The sequence below is a fragment of the Scyliorhinus canicula genome, chromosome 12, assembly GCF_902713615.1.
Source record: "Scyliorhinus canicula chromosome 12, sScyCan1.1, whole genome shotgun sequence".
NCBI lineage: Eukaryota > Metazoa > Chordata > Chondrichthyes > Carcharhiniformes > Scyliorhinidae > Scyliorhinus > Scyliorhinus canicula.
The window spans coordinates 42,141,917-42,161,012 of NC_052157.1; the positions used below are offsets into that span (position 1 = coordinate 42,141,917).

At 46.7% G+C, this 19,096-nt stretch overlaps 2 protein-coding genes across 4 annotated transcripts in view; one reads left to right on the forward strand and one right to left on the reverse strand.

The window, feature by feature from the left end:
• Positions 1-3,076, forward strand: part of LOC119974214 (transmembrane 6 superfamily member 1-like) — a 148,094-nt gene extending 145,018 nt beyond the window's left edge. Inside the window, exon 11 of one of the 2 annotated variants that reach the window (XM_038812961.1) lies at positions 2,697-3,076. In XM_038812961.1, coding sequence (XP_038668889.1) covers positions 2,697-2,827 — 131 coding nt within the window. In that variant the 3' untranslated portion in view covers positions 2,828-3,076. Of the gene's footprint in view, positions 1-2,043; positions 2,088-2,696 lie in introns of those variants that run through there. The other variant, XM_038812964.1, reaches the window with a different exon arrangement.
• The window catches only part of LOC119974215 (hepatoma-derived growth factor-related protein 3-like), a 108,798-nt gene that overhangs the window by 61,924 nt on the left and 27,778 nt on the right, over positions 1-19,096 (reverse strand). The gene's annotated exons all lie outside the window — the stretch shown is intronic.

Consider the following 19,096-nt stretch of genomic DNA (forward strand, 5'->3'; position numbering starts at 1 on the left):
GGCTTCAGGCAACGTCCTGATGCTTTTAATACGGCGCGTGGCGTACTCTGAGTACACCGCATTGGAAGGGGGCGGAGCATTGTAAATGGGGCACCCCCCCTCCCCCGATTTGGTCGGGAACTTTGATTCTCCGGCCGATCACCGAACGCGATTTCGGCATCGGCGACCGGAGAATCAAGCCCAACATTTTAACATTCTGACTGATATTTGTGAGGTGAACTCTACATTTGGAAACTCACTGCTTCCCAAATCCTCCATTTGGCGGCGGGTGGTGGAATCTTCAGCCCATCACATTCTAGAATTATCTTTTGAAACCTTTTCCGCTCCCAGAGCCTTTTGGAGACTTGCATTCAGTTATCTCCCTCACATTTTTGGGGTTTGGTTATACAAGAAAGCAATGTTGTGGTAATAACGTGACATTTGAGGGCATGTAGTCAACGTAAACCCCTGTGTAAACAAACATGTTGCTGCCTTATACACAGTGTGCAGTAATTCAGGTTTCCTCTATTATTTGCTGCATTTATTATTCCAGGTTGGATTTCAGAACATTTTTAAACTGGCGGCAAGGTTTTGCATAATTTTCTCTCCAGTGCTGATCAGACATTTGTGTGTGTGTGTGCGTGTGTGTGTGTGTGTGTGTGTGTGTGGGGGGGGGGGGGAGCAATAAAATATTCCAGTCATGACTCAGTGAAAACAAGTCCCTGAGCATATGTGACAGTGAAAAATAATAACACTTAGTGTACATTTTAACCACAAATGTGAGTCATGACATGAGTCCACATATCCATTACCAAATGTTGGCCATCTGGAGAGATATACAAAATTAAGACAAGGTGCCTCCCGTCGGGGATGGAGGAGGAATTTCAAGGAGTAACCAAGTTATGTCTTGGTTATACTTGGTTATACTGATCTTGGATTTTGTTGACGATTACAATTTCTGCTAAGTCTTGATGTAGAACATAGGAATTGCCAGACAATAAAAGATCCAGGTCCATAGAATCTCTAAAGTGCAATAGGAGGCCATCCGGCATATCGAGTCAGCACTAACCCTCCAAAAGAGCACAGTACCTAGGCCCGCACCCCCGTCCTATCCCTGTAACGTGCACATCTTTGGACATTTAGTTGTCTTCCATCATCCTGGTAGTCGCACGATACAATAATAATTAAGTTGTTGACTAATCATAGCAATGTGTGTGAAGATATTTATAAACTAAGCCTCTCTGCCAAAAAAAGTCTACATTAAATTGTAACTGTTGGAACAACGTGGCAAATTTCCTTTTTCATTAACTTTTGAGCTATCATGCAAAAGGGAAAATGTATATAATGGGGAATCTGCAGTTGACACTGAGATTTGGATTAAATGCAATGTATGGCACTGGGCCACAAGGATTACACATCCTACTGTTCTAAGTTGGGACATTATGTTAAGGAGATATGGCAGGCATATTTTCCCATCTGTTTCTGATTTCGAACACACTATTAGCTTCAGTATGAACAAGACCTCCAATTGGAATTTGGACAACTTAGACAAAACTGCATTTAAGGATGCACTCACAGTTGGATCATAACTCCGAACTGGGATTTCTTTGTACCAACACTGCAGTTATAAGCCAACCACCACCTGAATCCAGAATTGGGACTCACCTTCACACAGACAAAAGATTATTGGAAGAAGAGCTCTCCTTTTGGACCTTCACGTCTGACTTACACTCGAGGCATTTTTGATGCCTTGGATTACCGTCTGTGTGGACATTCTCTCTGTGTCTGCGTGGGATTCCTCCGTGTGCTCTGGTTTCCTCCCACAGTCCAAAGATGTGCAGGCTAGGTGGATTGGCCATGCTAAATTGTCCCTTACTATCCAAAAAGGTTAGCTGGGGTTACGGGGATACAGTCCGCCTAGGTAGGCTGCTCTTTTAGAGGATTGGTACAGACTTTGATGGGCTTAATGGCCTCCTTCTACGCTGTAGGAATTCTATGAAGATACTCTCAGGGATGTAACAGTTTCTCTGTATAAATTCACATGTACTTTGGTTCAATTCCCAGGACAACAGCAGCAGGAAAGACAAACATGAACTTAAAAAAAAAATCACTGGTAGGTTAATACACAGCAATGGGTATTGTTTGATCAAGGGCTGAGAGCCCATATAAAAGTCAGGGTTCCATGACCGGTATGCACCGCGGGGGCTGCAGTACATAATTGGCTTCCAAAATGACATTTTGATTTAGTTTGTTGAGTTTCCTTTAAAACCTTGACCTTCTGTAACAGTGCCCCTTTAAGGGGTTGTCGGTTTGGTTAATTCAGTTAATTTATGTAATTCACCTGGTTAATTTTACAGGTGCTCAAATGAGTCACAAAATATTGCAGGAGTCCTCCCCTGTACCATCGGAGGTTTGACATGGAGGGTGTTGCATGCATCACTTTTCCATGGCCTCGAGGAGCCCGTGTCCCATGTCTACTTAGATTGTGTAAGATCACATCCCACGTTCCACTTTTTGAGGGGAATGCTCCTCAAATCTTGTCTGCAATTCAGCCCCATGCTCCTGATCTTAAGCCAACCACTGCAGAGGGAGGGGGGAGGCAGATCGGACGACCATCTCATGGCACTGCTCCTGGGTCTGACCAAGGTGGTCATTAACAGGTCCAGGCAGTGGGCTGTGGAGAGGGTTTAAAACTGACTGTCGGCTCTATTCTGTAGCTACGTTCGTGCCTTGGTGTCTTTGGAGAGGGAGCGACCAATGTCCACCGGAAGGCTTGAGGCCTGTGCAACTATGGGCCCCATCAGGACTGGAACACATCATCAGCCCCAGAAACATTATTTTACTTTAATTTTGTAAATGTCCTTGAAAGTTCTGTCTTTTTGTTGCAGTGCCCCTTTATTTGGTGCTCAAAAGGGTGTAAGAAGTTAGCTTGCCCTTTAAGGGGCTGTTAATTAGTTAATTTGCTTTGTACTTTATTTGTTTATTTTGCTTGGTATCATCAAAGGGGTGTAAGTGTTCTCTGGGACACTGGGTTAGTAGTTAGGAGGCAGAGATCTGTCATGCTGCTTCCTGTAAATAAACTTGTGATCAAAGAAAATGTTGTGCTTGATATATGCTTGGATCCATATTGAATATTGCAACTCGACCCCCATATACCCTCTGCGCATAAGAACCCATTGTTGCAGGAAAACATTAATCTGACCCAGGGGGGTGCCCCCACCGATCGGCAGGCCGGCCTGTGTCGTGAGGGCACTCTTTTTCTTCTGCCTCCGCCATGGCCTTCACCATGGCGGAAGCGGAAGAGACACTCTCCCCTGCGCATGCGCCGGTATGATGTCAGCAGCCGCTGACGCTCCGGCGCGTGCGTGGACTTATGCCAGCCGGCGAAGTCCTTTCGGCCCTGGCTGGCGTGGCGCCAAAGGCCGTTTATGCCAGCCGGCGGAGTGGGAACCGCTCCGATGCGGGCCTAGCCCCTCAATGTGAGGGCTTGGCCCCTAAAGGTGCGGAGAATTCCACGGGAGGCCTAAATCATGTTTCGCGCCAACGTACATGCATGATGCGGTTGTCTCCCCCCCCCCCCACCATCACCACCAGTAATGTAGCGGGAATTCACGCCACTCCGACACGCCGGGATCCCCCGCCCCGCCGTGCAGGGGAGAATCCCAGCCGAGATCATCCGTGTTAATATTCAGGGCAAAAAATGAGTTCAGATTCATTTTCAAGGATCAATTAAGCAATGAATAATAGGTTACTGAATCTTTGTTAATGTATACAGTTCCCATTTTTCTAGTTGGACTTTTCTACTCCTACTCCCAACCAAACAAAACTACCATGGTGCAAAGTACAAAACCTGGGCCATAATTTCCCTATGACTGTAATCAATGGTGATAATCCAATTTTAAAAACATTTTGCAAGGGGGGATTTTCTGCTCCCATTTTCAATGGGCAGGATTGGCAATGGGAGGGGAAAATCCCACGGGAGGCCTAAATCATGTTTCGCACCAACGTACATGCGTGATGCGATTGTTCCCCCCCACCCCCACCACCACCAGTAATGTAGCGGGAATCCCGACGTTCAACTTTCAGATCCTCATTAGAATAAATTAGCACCTGATTATCCGGCCTCTACCCCTGGTCATCCCGCCCTGTTTTATTGTCCATTCGCATTGATGTGCCATTACGACGTCTCCTAAGGTATGCTCCTGGCGAGCAGTACCCGCCAGAGGAACTCAGGTAAGTGTATTGCTCAAGGAGGAGAGGGTCACGCCTGGGCACAGACGTCTAGCACTGCAGTGGGGAGGTGGGGAGGCATGAGGGGGCGGGTGGTGTTACATTTCATAAAATAAAATCATCACAGATGAAGGAACACACATCTATTCCCGCCGGCGGTGCACCCCCCCTGCCTGTTTCCTGGAAACATGGGGTGGCTTCAATGGGAAATCCCATTGACAAGCAGCGGGAAGGGAGAACCACACCATCATGAATGGCACGCTGCCGAGAAACATGTGGCTGGGGGACCGGAGAATCCCGCCCTATATTTCCTCATCCCCCCTTCTAATCTTTCTATCAATCACTTTAAATCTAGGCCCCCTTAACACTGACACCTTAGTTAAGGGAAGTAGGTCCTTCCCATCCATTCGCACTAGGCCCCTCACAATTTGAAATGTAACATGAGTAAACAAGGAGTCCACAAAAAGACTGACCCACTAATCAATGACAATGGGGAAATGGTGTCCGAAGACAAAGAAAATGCTGAAGAATGTAACCGTAATTCTGAAACTGTGTGCACAAAGAAAAAGAGGGGAGAAATGGGGGGTACAGTTTCAAATTGAATGTGGAGAATATATTTGGGAAGATGTCAAAAGCTCAGGCTCCTGATTCTGGCAAATTTCATTCCAGCTTTCTGAATAAATCAGTTCAAACGACTGGGCAGATTTTTTTCTCTGGATTCGAGTCCAAACCCAGAAGGCTGAATCATAAGAAATGACTTCCTATCCGACTACCTTCAAAAAAAAAGAGGCAGAAGGATGAATTACCAAATTATGGTCAGGCGTACTTCCACTGTTGGGAAAGTGCTTGAAAGTATTAAAGGATAATATAAAGTGAGTATGAGGTAATCCAAGTGAGCGAGCAAGGTTCGCAGAGTGAAAGGACAAGCCGATAGTAGATAGGGGAGAATATTGTTCACCTGGATTTGAGGGAAGCATTTAAGGTTGTGCCACAAAGTGGACACTACACAAATTCCAAAGTCTATGGGAGAGATTGGAATATATTCAAATTGACGAATGAACGAGAGGGTGGGAGATAGCATTGATTATCTGCGGTGCGCCAGAGGTGCAGTGTTGAGGCCACAGTTGTTTAAAATTTACCCTCATGATTGGAAGAAGTTGTGCCCAAATTGTTCAAATTTGCTGTTGATACTGAAAGGTGAAAACCATTAGTCAAAGGGATCTTGACAAGCTCAAACAGTGGACAAAGGGATGGCAAGTGGAACCTCATATAATAAATGGAAAGTTATGAGGTTTGGCAGAGGGAAGGCCGATATAGATTGTGTGCTAAAGGGGAATGTACTTGACATTTTGGTGGGTAGATCACTGAACCATCAGCACAATGCTCCAAGGGTGTCATAAATGCAAAGGGAACATTGGGACTTACAGAAAGGTGTATTATCCAGCACTGGATGAGTAGAAATTTTGTCCAATTAAATATTGGGAAGAGTAGAGCCATTGACCAAGATTTTCGCTCCCAGTTTAGGTGCGCATTACAATTTTCATTCCAGTTGAGAAGGCTGGATGAGAAGTCGGGATCACTGGCCCCGGAATGAGTGTGGAGGTTGCTGGATGTGGGTTGTCAGAAACCACAGAAAGGTTACAGCACATAAAGAGGCCATTCGGCCAATCTTGTCCATGCCAGCCCAAGGACACCCAGGTGCCCTTTCTAATCCCACCGTCCTGCACCCGTTCCATAGCCCTGCAGCTTAAAGCACTAAAGATGCAGATCCATGTACTTTTAAAAAGAATTCTCTGCCTCCACTCTCTTGGGCAGTGAATTCTAGACACCCACTGTTCTGGTAAATCATTGTGAAAACATCATTTTCAGTGTTTTAAAATCAATTTACTTACAGGCAGTTTTTTAATCCAACCACCCTTTTAAATATATCAAGGAAAATTCTTAAAGCGTTTTTAAAAATTAACGTCTGAAAGGATGCCCAATTATATTGGGTCATGGCACAATTTCCATTGAGTGAGAGCTAAATGAGGTTGAATGTAATCTTGAGAAAATAAAACAATTCTCAAAACTATCGTGCAACTTTGGGCACGTTTGTGGTACCATCACCATTAGCGCTAAAAGTAGAAGTTCTACCTTCATGTGTTTCACACCCTGCAAATTCAACAAGCTTGAAACTTAACAGCATTGCACGTTCTGACTGATTTCAATTCCTTAATTGCTTCTAAGATTTGTATGTCATTATGCAAAGAATTAATGCACAACAATTAGCAAGCAATACAATGGGGGGGGGGGGGGGTGCACTAATATCATTCCAAATTGCCATGATAGGGAGATAGTAGAAACTTGGGTCCAGAAATGGGGTCCAAGATATAGCAGGCCATTTAGGGATTAAAACCTGTTAGCCCGGAGGGATATGTCCACATCTGGCTGAGTCACATGGTCCCACTTAGACTTAAACTTATTGGGGAATACATAAGGTGATTCACTCAGTATCCATTGTCATTCGGAACATTCCTGCATGGCTAGCCATTGTCTCACTACAGAGTCTGATGCCCCAATTGTTCATCAAGGGAATGTTAGTTGCATATGAATGGCATAGCTCTGGGGTGGGTTTCTCCGTCCCGCCACACCATTTTTCTGGTGTGGCGCCCCCCCGCCGGCAGTAGCCCAATTGGGTTTTCCATTGTGAGCAGCCCAACACCGTCGGGAAATCCCCGGGCGTGGGTGCACTACCACGCAATGGAGAATCCCAACAACGGAGAATCCAGCCCCTGGTCTTATGTGTAAATGGAAGTGGGCAATCAAGCAGTCCAAATTCCAGTTGATAAGTTCCAATATGGACATCCCAGAGAAGGACGTTTGTTTGAAGGGCTAAGCAGAGCTCAGAGAGCGAGATAATTGATTTGGAATAGGCAAAGAGAGAATTGTGTAAGCAGCCATGTAAGAGGTCATGAAAAAGCCAGAAAGAGAAGGCTTAGGAAAAGGATTCTGAACGAATGTCCCTAACAGGAGAAAGATTGCTTCATAAATGCAAGTGTTGTCTTTGACTGTATGTGTAAGTGGAACGAGAGCTGTATTTTCATGCAGAGTGTTTGATGGGAACTAGTGATAAGGTTGAGAAACTGCATGTAATTTGTTATTGTCAATTTGAAGTTTAAATGTTTAAATATTGTTTTCTTTTCCTTTGTTTTATGATGCCGGCTGGACTGGGGTAGGCACAGTAAAAATTCTTACATAACCAGGTTAAGTCCAACAGGTTTGTTTGGAATCACTAGCTTTCGGAGCGCAGCTCCTTCATCTGGTGAATTAAGAGGTGGGTTCCATAAACACATGAAAAAAGCAGAGAAACGATGGAGAAGGAAAGAAGGTGAATTGCGTCAAATCAAGCACAGCAAGCAGACTAAAGAGTGGGAAATAAAGGGTGGATGAAGTGCAAAGCTTAGAATTAAAGAAACAAAAATTTAGTACTTTCAAGAATGAGACTCCCAATTTGAAATTGTTCCCTGTCTGGGCTGGAGAGGTCGAATGCATTGCTGAATCTGCTCATTGTAAAAGGGCAAGCACCAACTCTAACTCTCTGCAGTGTGTTTAATTGCCCATTAATGTGCAAATGTAGCAACTTTTTTAAACTCATGAGAAGGTTGAGGGCAGGCTGCCGCTTTTGTGAGACTAAAAGCAGGGTAACCTGTTCAACAATTTATAGCAATTTTCAGCTCACAGAGTATCTCTTCCTCGCCGCAAATGGATGAACAGTTTGCATGTTAATAATGGTGAATGCCATTAAACTCGCTCTTGCTTTGGCAGCATATTCTGGCCCATCGAAATTATAATGTCCTCAAACCTTGCGTAGAACTGGCACAGAATCTGGTTGGGATTACTTCAGATTTGTCACATAATTCAAGTGGTCCTGATCATTACACATCTTATTGATACTGAATGCTTCAGGGGCTTCACAGATAAATTTGTAAAACTGTTTACTTATCACTTTATAAAATTTGTTTCAGATGCAAACTGACTTTTATTCTTTCTTGAATCCACTAACGTAGAACTCCCTGGGAGCCAGAGTGAGCTCCTGAAGTGTTGGTTACTCATCCTGGCCACCTTGAGGAGGTTGTGCAGCTATTAATGGCACTGCTGCCGGTCCTGGCAGTGGGGCCCATTGCGCTCACAGACTCTGCCACCAGGCTAAGTGTACAGCGGCAGGTGGCAGCCTCCTTCCCACCCTGGGAACAGGGTGCCCTGCCTCTCCTGCACGGTGTCCAGCAGGGTTTCAAGTTCCTCGAGCTCCAGGGTTTGCTGCTCTTCAGGTTGCCATCTTGTTGGCTAGAATGAGTATGTGTAGGGAGTGGAGTACTGATATGCGGCTGCAGCTCATCAGCCACTTGAGTGCCAATCCCGACCCCGACGAATCAGACACTGTTTTTCATTGGAATTGCTCTAGTTCCATGTGGCGCCGGTGCTAGCCTATTAATGGATCCTGAATTGCTCCATGACCAGCGCCACCTCTGTGGTTGTAGAACATCACCGATTCACTCCTGCCGTCAGCATTTAGTCTGAAACACAGATTCCACCCCAAGATATGAGAAATGTCCCTCCTACTTGAGGGAGTTCAAAATAAGCTTCAGGAAACCACTGTGAACATGAGATATGTCCAAGACGTCAACTAACTTTGATACCCTGTAATATCAGCAAGAGATAGGAACTCATCCATCTCTTCTGAACACTTGTCAGAAATTCACACTCACTGCATGAACTGCCGACATGTTTCAAATGTCTCTGTGGAGTAGAAAACGTCCCAATCAAATCTAATTCTATGCTTGCATAACTGATGATTTAATGTCCGTCGATTCTCTTTAAGTGATCTTATTAAAATGACCTATCCACAAAGCCACCGTCCAGTCCCTCTATTGTTTTCAAGATCTCAATTAAATCTTCCCAATTTTCTGAATAAAAAGAACCAGCTCTCAAAATCTATTCTGGTAACTAAGGCTTTTTAGGCACTGCCTCTGGAAACAGTGCAGGCTCTCAGTATCGCTCACCATGGGGAGCAGAACTATAATAATATTCTAACACGGCTTCACCTCAACAGCAAAATAATACTATCTACATCATATGGCATTATATGGTCCTTGTAAAACAAGGAATTGTTATCACCATCAATGGCATTATATTTTACAGAATGAAACACAATTAAATGGACTCCAAGGCAGTCACATCTCAGAATTGAAACAGCAATGATAAAGGTTTGTTCGGAAAGTTCAGGATATCATCTCCACTGCTGAATATATCATTTATTTGTGACACACTAGATTTTTTTAACCTGGAAGAAAAATGATTGTTGTATTAAGGAATAACTCAGTTGGTACAAATACTTTCACGAAGAAGTTAAATCTGATGAAATGAAGTGTAAATTCAGACTTTTGAGGATTGCATCTGACGAGCATAACCTATTTAAAAATAAAAGTAAATTCAGTAAAAGTGTTCGCCATTGCAGAGCAGGTAGCACCCTCATTTTTGAATCTCCAGCATCAAGTCCCACTCTTGGGCTCGAGCACAAAAGTCTAGACTGATGGTCCAGTACAGTGCTGAGGAGACACTTTGCACTATTGAAATGAAAATGAAAATGAAAATCGCTTATTGTCACGAGTAGGCTTCAATGAAGTTACTGTGAAAAGCCCCTAGTCTCCACATTCCGGCGCCTGTTCGAGAAGGCTGTTACGGGAATCAAACCGTGCTGCTGGCCTGCCTTGGTCTGCTTCCAAAGCCAGCGATTTAGCCCAGTGTGCTAAACAGCCCCTTTGGACGCATCATCTAATAATAAGAAAAATAAAGAAAAATAATAATAGCATCATCTTTTAAATGCAAAGTTAAACATCTGCCTGTCCAGATCGATGTAAAAGATCCCATTGAACTATTTTGAAAAAGGGCAGGGGAGTTACAACCGGCTATCCCTCAGTCTACATCACAATAGTACAGATTATCGTATCATTAGCACATTGCTGTTTGTGCAAGTTCACTGTGTGCCAACTGGTGCTGCGTTTCCCTGCATCACAACAGTGTGGGCAGCACAGCGGCACACTGGTTAGTACTGAACAAAATTAAATGAATTAATTTTGCCAGAATTGTACTGGGCCAGGGTTTAGAGAACCCTAAAGTGTTTCATGGAGTTCACCTGACCCACAACTTTTAATAGATTGTGGGATGGGGAGCACATGGCCCACTCTGCAGGTGTGGTGCAGAAATGGAAAAGTATTTTTTAAAGCAAAACAATATTTATTCAATTAACTCAAGTTCACATTTTTAAAACATACAGTGAACATCTTAGCAACCATTAATTCAAATACAACCCCCAAAGAATACAACACTAAGTAATCCTTTAAGCTTTCCCTTTAAAATCCATAAGACTTAAAACACCTTTTACCAGAAGCACATCAGGTTAAAGTCACTACTGTTATTAGTTTTAAATCGCCAGGATCAATTTTCAGTCTTTAGATTACAGAGAGAGACTCATACACCTTCTGGCTGTCATCATCCTCCATCCCATGGACGAGACCCACTGTCACTGTCCACCTAGTGACCCCAGCTCGTTGTGCCGCAAGTACATATAATGGATGGGGCTGTGCCTGCGGGTGGTTCAGTGGTGTGGGAGGTGAGGGTGCCTGGTGGTGAGGTGGTGTGGTACTGTGGTGTCCGTGACCCTCATGGCAAACCCCCCCCACCCCCCTAGTTTGGTGAAACGTGTGTCCACTAATGCATCCTGTGCTCGCTGGCCGTGCCGATGGCGTAGAGGACCTCCCTTGTCTGGCCGGTCACCATGTTCCGCCCATTGTCCCCCTCCCCCTCCTCATTGGGAGAGGCCTGCCCTTCCTCCTCATCCTCCTCCAACACATCACCCCTCTGCTGGGCTGCATTGTGGAGGACGCAGCAGACCACAACAATGCGCCGACCCTCTTGGACTCATACTGGAGGGCCCCTCCGCAGCGGTCCAGGCACCTGAAGCACATCTTCAGGACTCCGAAGCACCTCTCGACAACACCCCTAGTCGCACAATGGGCATCATTGTCCGGGTCTCTGCATCGCTCCGTGGCCTCCGTATAGGCGTCATCAGCCACGACCGGAACGGGTAACCCCTGTCGCCCAGCAACCAGTCCCGCAGCTGAGAGGGGGTCATCCCTCGAACATGCCGGGTATCACAGATTGGGGCAATACGAATGAGTCATGCACACTGGCCGAGTACTGGGCGCAGACGTGCAGAATCCTCATCTGGTGGTCACAGACCACCTGAACGTTCATGGAGTGGTACCCCTTCCTGTTCATGAACAGCGGCCTGATATCCGTCGGTAGCTGCAAGGTGACATGCACCCTATTGATGACATCCTGGTCCTCGGACATACTGGCAACGGCAGCAAAACCTGCTGCCCAGTCATCCTGGTGGGCGCGGCCTACAGGGAACTAGATGGCGCGGTCCGCAAAGGCATACAGGGAGTCGGTGATGCCACAGATGCACCTGTGCGCCGATGCCTGGGAGATGCCGGACAGGTCCCACTAGGTGACTGGAACGACCCCGTCACATAGATGTTCAGGGCGACTGTCACCTTGACGATCACCGAGAGCAGGTGTCCTCTCCCATTCCCGTGCGGTGCCAGGTGTGCCATCTTGCGGCAGATATGTCGGACAGTCCCACGGCTCATTCGCAGTCTCCTCTTGCATGTCTCCGCACCCTCTCTGCTCTGCCTCCGCTGACGATGCCACCGGCTGCATGGAGGGCAGCGCCCACCCCTGCCCATGGCGGCCAACATCGCTGGGTGATTCCCAAACATTATGATCTGCTGGGTCGAGGGGAGAAAATGTTACCATGGCACATGACCATGCACAGCCAGGTGCCATGGGCTACATGGTCGCCCCGGTTGGCACCGCGTGCCCCAGCCATACATGCCCGAGCCACACATGCCCCCTACCCCCACCCCATTGGTGCCCCCGCTCCTGGCGCCAATCCCTGCTGCTGGGCCACCGTTTCATGCCACTGCCCTCACTGGGGACTGCCATCGGTACGGCCCTGGGTGTTCAACCTGGTGGGTGGCTGGGGAGTGGGGTGGCTGGCCAACAAGTTGGCCGCCGTAATGAGGCACAGTGCGTGGGCACTGCACTGCCATGGCGGGGGCTTGCCGACTACTCGGCCTGTGCCCCCTTTCCCCTTGTGCTGATATGCATCACTGTATATACACAAGGGGTTAATGTAAATACACTATGACTAAGTAAACACCAGAGGGCGCACCAGAGACATCATGACATGCAGACATACAGCGAATGAACACATAGAATAGGACACGACCAATGGGCAGTCACGCCACCCAGAGGTGACACTACCACAAGGTGGCATTACAGAACCCATATATAAGGACAGGCTACACATGCTCTGTCTCTTTCCACAGGCGACACTTAGAGAGTAGGACAGGGGCAGATCAGAAGCATCACACCCACCACGTGGCTTAGAGCAGACTGGTTAGTTAGACTGAGTTACTGTAGCAAGATTAGCAGGAAAGTCTAACTCAGAGAACTGTGCTAATGGTTCAATAAATCACATTGAACTTACTTCAAAGTCGGGAGTATCTTTTGGTCAAAGCTGCCTCGGGTTGCAGCCTGTGTTATCCCAGAGTACATAACACAACACCCCTCCCTCCGAAATTGTATAGGTGGCTAGAACCACGCTGAGCCGTTGAATCACTAATGCCCCGGAGAATCGGTCGCTGGGGCACTTGAGGCGATTCTCCGGGCCGCGGGGCCATGATTCGGTCGAGTTGGGAGGCTGTGAGAATTCAGAACTGGTGCGAAAGTGGCATCAAAGCCGATTTCGGGTTCGAGCCAATTTTCCAGCCGATCGCGTTTCGCGATTCCGGCGCGATGTCTCGGGGAATCCAGCCCAGAATCTTTTAAGTTTTAGTTTAGCTGCTAGAAGCTAAGTTTTAGAAGGTTAAAGAGAGAATATCTCAATCAGCCTGGCAAGAAGAAAAGCCACACTCTGCGGTAATGGTTAAGACCATAAGACATAGGAGGAGAATTAGGCCACTCAGCCCATCGAGTCTGCTCCACCATTCAGTCATGGCTGATATTTTCTCATCCCCATTCTCCTGCCTTCTCCCCATAACCCCTGATCCCCTTATTAATCAAAAAACTATCTATCTCTGTCTTAAAGACACTCTGTGATTTGGTCTCTACAGCCTTCTGCGGCAAAGGATTCCTCCTCATCTCTGTTTTGAAGGATCGTCCCTTTAGTCTGAGATGGTGTCCTCTGGTTCTAGTTTTTTCTACAAGTAGGAACATCCTCTCCATGTCCACTCTATCCAGGCCTTGCAGTATCCTTTCAGTTTCAATAAGATCCCCCCTCATCCTTCTAAACTCCAACGAGTACAGACCCAGAACCTCAAACGTTCCTCATGCAACAAATTCTTCATTCCAGGGATCATTCTTGTGAACCTCCTCTGGACCCTTTCCAAGGCCAGCACATCCTTCCTTAGATACGGGGCCCAAAACTGATCACAATACTCCAAATGGGGTCTGACCAGATCCTTATACAGCCTCAGAAGTACCTCGCTGGTCTTGTATTCTAGCCCTCTTGACATGAATGCTAACATTGCATTTGCCTTCTTAACTCCCGACTGAACCTGCACGTTAACCTTAAGAGAATCGTGAACAAGGACACAAGTCCCTTTGTGCTTCTGATGTCCTAAGCATTTTTCCCCATTTAGAAAATATTCTATGTCTTAATTCCTCCTTCCAAAGTGCATAACCTCACACTTTTCCAAATTGTATTTCATTTGCCACTTCATTGTCCACTCTCCAAGCTTGTCCAAATCCTTCTGCAGCCCCCTTGCTGCCTCAATACCACCTGTCCCCCTACCGATATTTGTATCATCTGCAAACTTAGCAACAGTGCCTTCAGTTCCTTCTTCCAGATCATTAATGTATATCATGAAAAGTTGTGGTCCCAGCACAGACCCTTGAGGCACACCGCTAGTCACCGGCTGCCATCCTGAAAAAGACCCCTTTATCCCCCATTCTGCCTTCTGCCAGTCAAGAAAATAGTTGCCAGAAACCTAAAGTGCAGCTAGTTAAGGAAACTAGAGAAATGAAGAAACATTTCGAAGAAGTCTGGAGTTAACGGAACAGAGGGAATTGGGAACCAGACAGATTACTGTTCAGTAAAGTTACAGAGAGTTGAAAAGGCATTGGATTGTGGGAGGCCAGAAATATATCTTTATGGTGCTAAGGTTTGTGAGAAATTATTACACTTTGGGAGACATTGGGCGGAATTCTCCGACCCCCCGCAGGGTCGGGGAATCACCCGGGGCCTTCGTAAATCCCGCCCCAGCCGTGGCCGGAATTCTCCGCCACCCGGGAATCGGCGGGGACAGGAATCGCGCCCCACCGATCGGCGGGCCCCTCGCGGCAATTCTCCGGCCCGCGATGGGCCGAAGTCCCGCCGCTGTCAGGCCTCTCCCGCCGGCATGGTTTAAACCATCTCTGGTGCCGGTGGGAGCAGACGGCGCGAGCTAGCGCCGGGGTCCTGGGGGGGGCACGGGGCGATCGGACCCCGGGGGTGCCCCCACTGTGGCCTAGCCCGCGTTCAGGGCCCACCGATCGGCCGGCGGGCGGGCCTGTGCCGTGGAGGCACTCTTTTTCTTCCGCTGCTGCCACGGCCTCCACCATGGCGGAGGCGGAAGAGACCCCCTCTACCACGCATGCGCCGGTGGTGATGTCAGCGGCTGCTGACGCTCCGGCGCATGCGTGGACTCACGCCGTCCGGTGAAGGCCTTTCGGCCAGCCCTGACACTGGTCGGCATGGCGCCAAAGGCCGTTGGCGCTAGTCGGCGGAGCGGGAGCCACTCCGGCGCGGGCCTAACCCCTAAAGGTGCGGAGAATTCAGAACCTTTGGGGAGGCCCGGCGCCGGAGAGGTTGCCACCACTCCGCAACGCCAGGACCCCCCGCCCCTCTGAGTAGGGGAGAATACCGGCCATTATCTGAAATAACTATGGAAATTGATGGCTGCAGAGTTGAAGATGAAAGAAACCTGAAGGGAGAGGTATAAAATCTGAAAGTGAAGTTTCGATCGAAGCAATAGAGGGAAAGCATAATTTAATAGAAGATTTGAAAGTGTGACTTTTGAAAGCAGAATTTGAAATCACTCATGTGGAAGCTGGAATTCAGTGAGACAGGGTGGCTCAAGGTACACAAAACATCTGGGGTGATTTTGAGGAGAAATCCACAGGCATTCGTTTGAGTTCAGAGAGGAGTGTGTCTTACCACAGTCATCATGTGTGCTGAAAAGAGACTTTATGTTGCTGAGATCATTGTACCTTGAGGTGTACTTTGTAATCCACGTTAATAAAATCTGTGTGTAATTGTTAAGCTAAAGGGGGAGTAAAGGAGCATTGTATCATAATCCTATTTTTTCATGTTTAATAAATGCGTTTTTCCCTTTTGTTGAAACTAATTGGCGATCCTGCGACACTGTTCCTCCACGTTTTATTAAAAAAAAGATAATGGGAGGGGGCGGGGATTCTCTGGTCCCCCAGCCACATGTTTCTCTGTGGTGCACCGTTCAATGGCAGCGGATTTCCATCTTATCACCGCTTGTCAATGTGATTTTCCAATTAAACTACGCCATGCCGCTGGGAAACCTACGTGCGGGGGTGTGCTGCCGACGGGAAAAGTGAATCACAACGGCCGGAGCATTCCGACCATGGTCCTTTGAGCTAGGGTCCAATTCTGGCATCTTCCTGTCCAGCTATCACACCAGCCGGGATTGTAACAACTGTGCTGTAATAATGGGGAATACTCTTTTTTTCTCTGTGTAAATACAAATACCCAGGAGAACGTGTCATTTCTGAGAATATTCAATTCAGTATTTCAGACCTGTAATCTCAAATAAGCTAATCAATTTAAAACATCTCACAGGATGAAATTCCTTGGGCTTTCTTGCGCTCCGTCACCTTAAACTTCACTGAAACCCAAGCTACATACAAAATGTTTCTGCGTAACACCGGCAGAGCAGGTCTGACGAAATTCATCCGTATCGTGCATCGTTGTTACTGGACAGCTTGTATTCTTCTTATGATTCATCCTTTAATTTAAACAGAATAACGCTGTGGTACACAGGGCTGCTTTACTCTCTCTGGATCTATGCTTACTGACTATTTAACTGCATTTTGTTCTTGGAACTCACTTCCGCAAACAGCGATCGATGCTAGGTCAATTGCTAATTTCAAATAGGAGATTGATGCCGTTTTGTTATCCAAATGTATTAAGGGATATGTGGCAAAGACCAAATGGAGTTACAGGGAGATTAGTCATGATTTCACTGAACGGTGGAACAGGAACTGACTAGCTACTGTTCCTAGAAATCCAGCAACTCTGGTTCAACTAGACTAGAAATTCCTCATTTTTGCCATGTTCACACCCACATTAAACCAGGCTACTAATTATTATCACTCATGAATTAATCCACTATGCACACGGTTTGTTCACTTTCAGTTTACAAGGAACTTGGCCTCAATTTGAAAGCACCATGGTGTTCTTCCTTATTCAAAGTCATTGAATTGAACAGATCATTCGAATTTCCTTCGCCCTGGCTCGCTGCATTATTTGCATTGCAAATTTTGACCTCTTGCTCATCTCCAATTTACATTGCTCTGCTTTAAACTCTGGAAATCCCTATCTCAATCTCTCTACCTCGCTCTTCTTCTTTGTAAAGTCACCATAATTCGCCACATTCCGGCACCTGTTCGGGTACACGGAGGGAGAATTCAGAATGTCCAATTCACCTAACAGCACGTCTTTCGGGACTTGTGGGAGGAAACCGGAGCACCCGGAGGAAACCCATGCAGACACGGGGAGAACGTGCAGACTCCGCACAGACAGTGACCCAAGCCAGGAATCGAACCTGGGTCCCTGGCGCTGCGAAGCAACAGTGCTAACATTTGAATAGCAGGCACAAAAGATTGTAGGATGGAAATAGTTCTTCCTTCTTTTTATGTTCCCGCCTCCTTCTCCACTCTCTGAGGAAAAACTAAATGCTCTGTAGCTCTCCAAGACAGCAGAGAATAAATAACAAACAGCCGAGTTTAAATTGCCAGGGAGACTGGTATTCAAACTTCCATCTACTGGGAACATGAAAAGTAGGCTGCACCTGACAGAAAATGTCTGCTTTACATCTCCTTACCTGGAAACCACTCTAGGAGCACAATTTACTCATGTTAATGAACATCTTGCTTTGCTACTTGGATGTTCCAATATTTGCCATAAAGATACTTAGAGGGCGGGGGTCACATCCTGTGCTTTTTAAACCCTCTTTCCCCACCTCCTTCCGCCCAAATCGTGGTGAGATTAATATTGGGAGGGTGTGGGAAGACTGAGGCGCATGGGGTAACGTCTAGTTAATTGCTATTGTATATTCTCTTTCTGCACTATGTTAATATTCACTCTATTTTGTTGTGTTAGGATTATTATTATTTATTATGAAAAATTTTGCAAAACTTTAATAAAAATATTGAGGCTGATCATCCATCAATTGCAGAATTGAAACTCTTGCAGATAGATTGTGATAAACAGCGGATTCAGAACTTGCACTGATGATTTGATGTTTTCTCGTATAGGAAATTTGAATTAAACAACATGAGAATAACAGGAAATACTGCGTGAGCAATTTTAGTCTGAGCTGACTGTTGGAGACTTACACAATGTGGAAGAGATGCCGGTTTTATACCCCATATGAGCTTACTCTCCATAGAAGTGAATACATTGGACGTGAGTGTAAACCAGGATCCTGTGGCTGCACCTACTCTCCATCCATTATGCCTGGTGGTAACTGGACCTTCCACCCCCAGCCTCTCCGCAGCATCCCAATTGCCCACTCCTCAGACCCTCAGACTTTTCTTCACCTCCCCACCCTGAGACCCCAGCCCCCCCAAACCTACCTTGCCCTCCGATCCTAGGACGTAGACTCAGGCTTTTTCAAACACTTCCTCTTCTGTCCACTGCAGCCCCTGTCGTTGCAGGGCCTAGAGAGCTGCTGACCACTCAGATTGGCTATTGGCTGACAGCTCTTTAATGAGGGGTGGAAGTGCCACCTGCAGCCAATTAAATGCACATTCAAGTGTGAAATAGCTATGGGAAGTCAGTGATGTACCATCAATTGGACTCGAGACACGATGAAGATCCAAACTGTGGCTTTAATCAGCTAGTTGTTAGCCCGATGGTCGACTACAGAGAAAGGCCGACCGCCAGGAACTCTGGGTACTTGGAGGCGGGGTCTATTTGCCTCTCGACCAATTGGTGAGCAGTCACATGACTAGTCCCAGCCAATTGGACAAGAGGCACATGACCAGCCAGAGCCAATGGGAAACCAATGCTCTGCACCAATGGCAGTGCTCACATTCATACCACCACAGCCAGATTGGCAGGGATGTATTCCCCACCAACACCTCGGATGGCTGAAAGGGAGATCCAAACAAATCTAAACGCCAAACGAAATATTGAGGCCCAGGAATCTGAGCAGCAAAATCTCGGCGAATACTCCAGTGCACTACTGAGGAAAGTACTGCATTGTTAGAAGTGCCCTACTTCATGTAAAGCAGGAAACCAAGGCCTGTTTTACCATATCAGTTGGATGTATGGTGTTCTCCCTGTTTTCCTGGTCCACATTTACCACTCAAGCTGTATCCCAAAAATCAATGATCTGATCATTTGTCACACTGCTCTTTGCAGGACCTTGCTCTCCACAAATTGGCTGACATGTCTCTTACAACAGTTACCACACTTTAAAACTTAATTGGCTGTGACTTGCTGAGGTTGTGATAAGTGCTATTTAAAAACAAGTTCTCGTCCTTC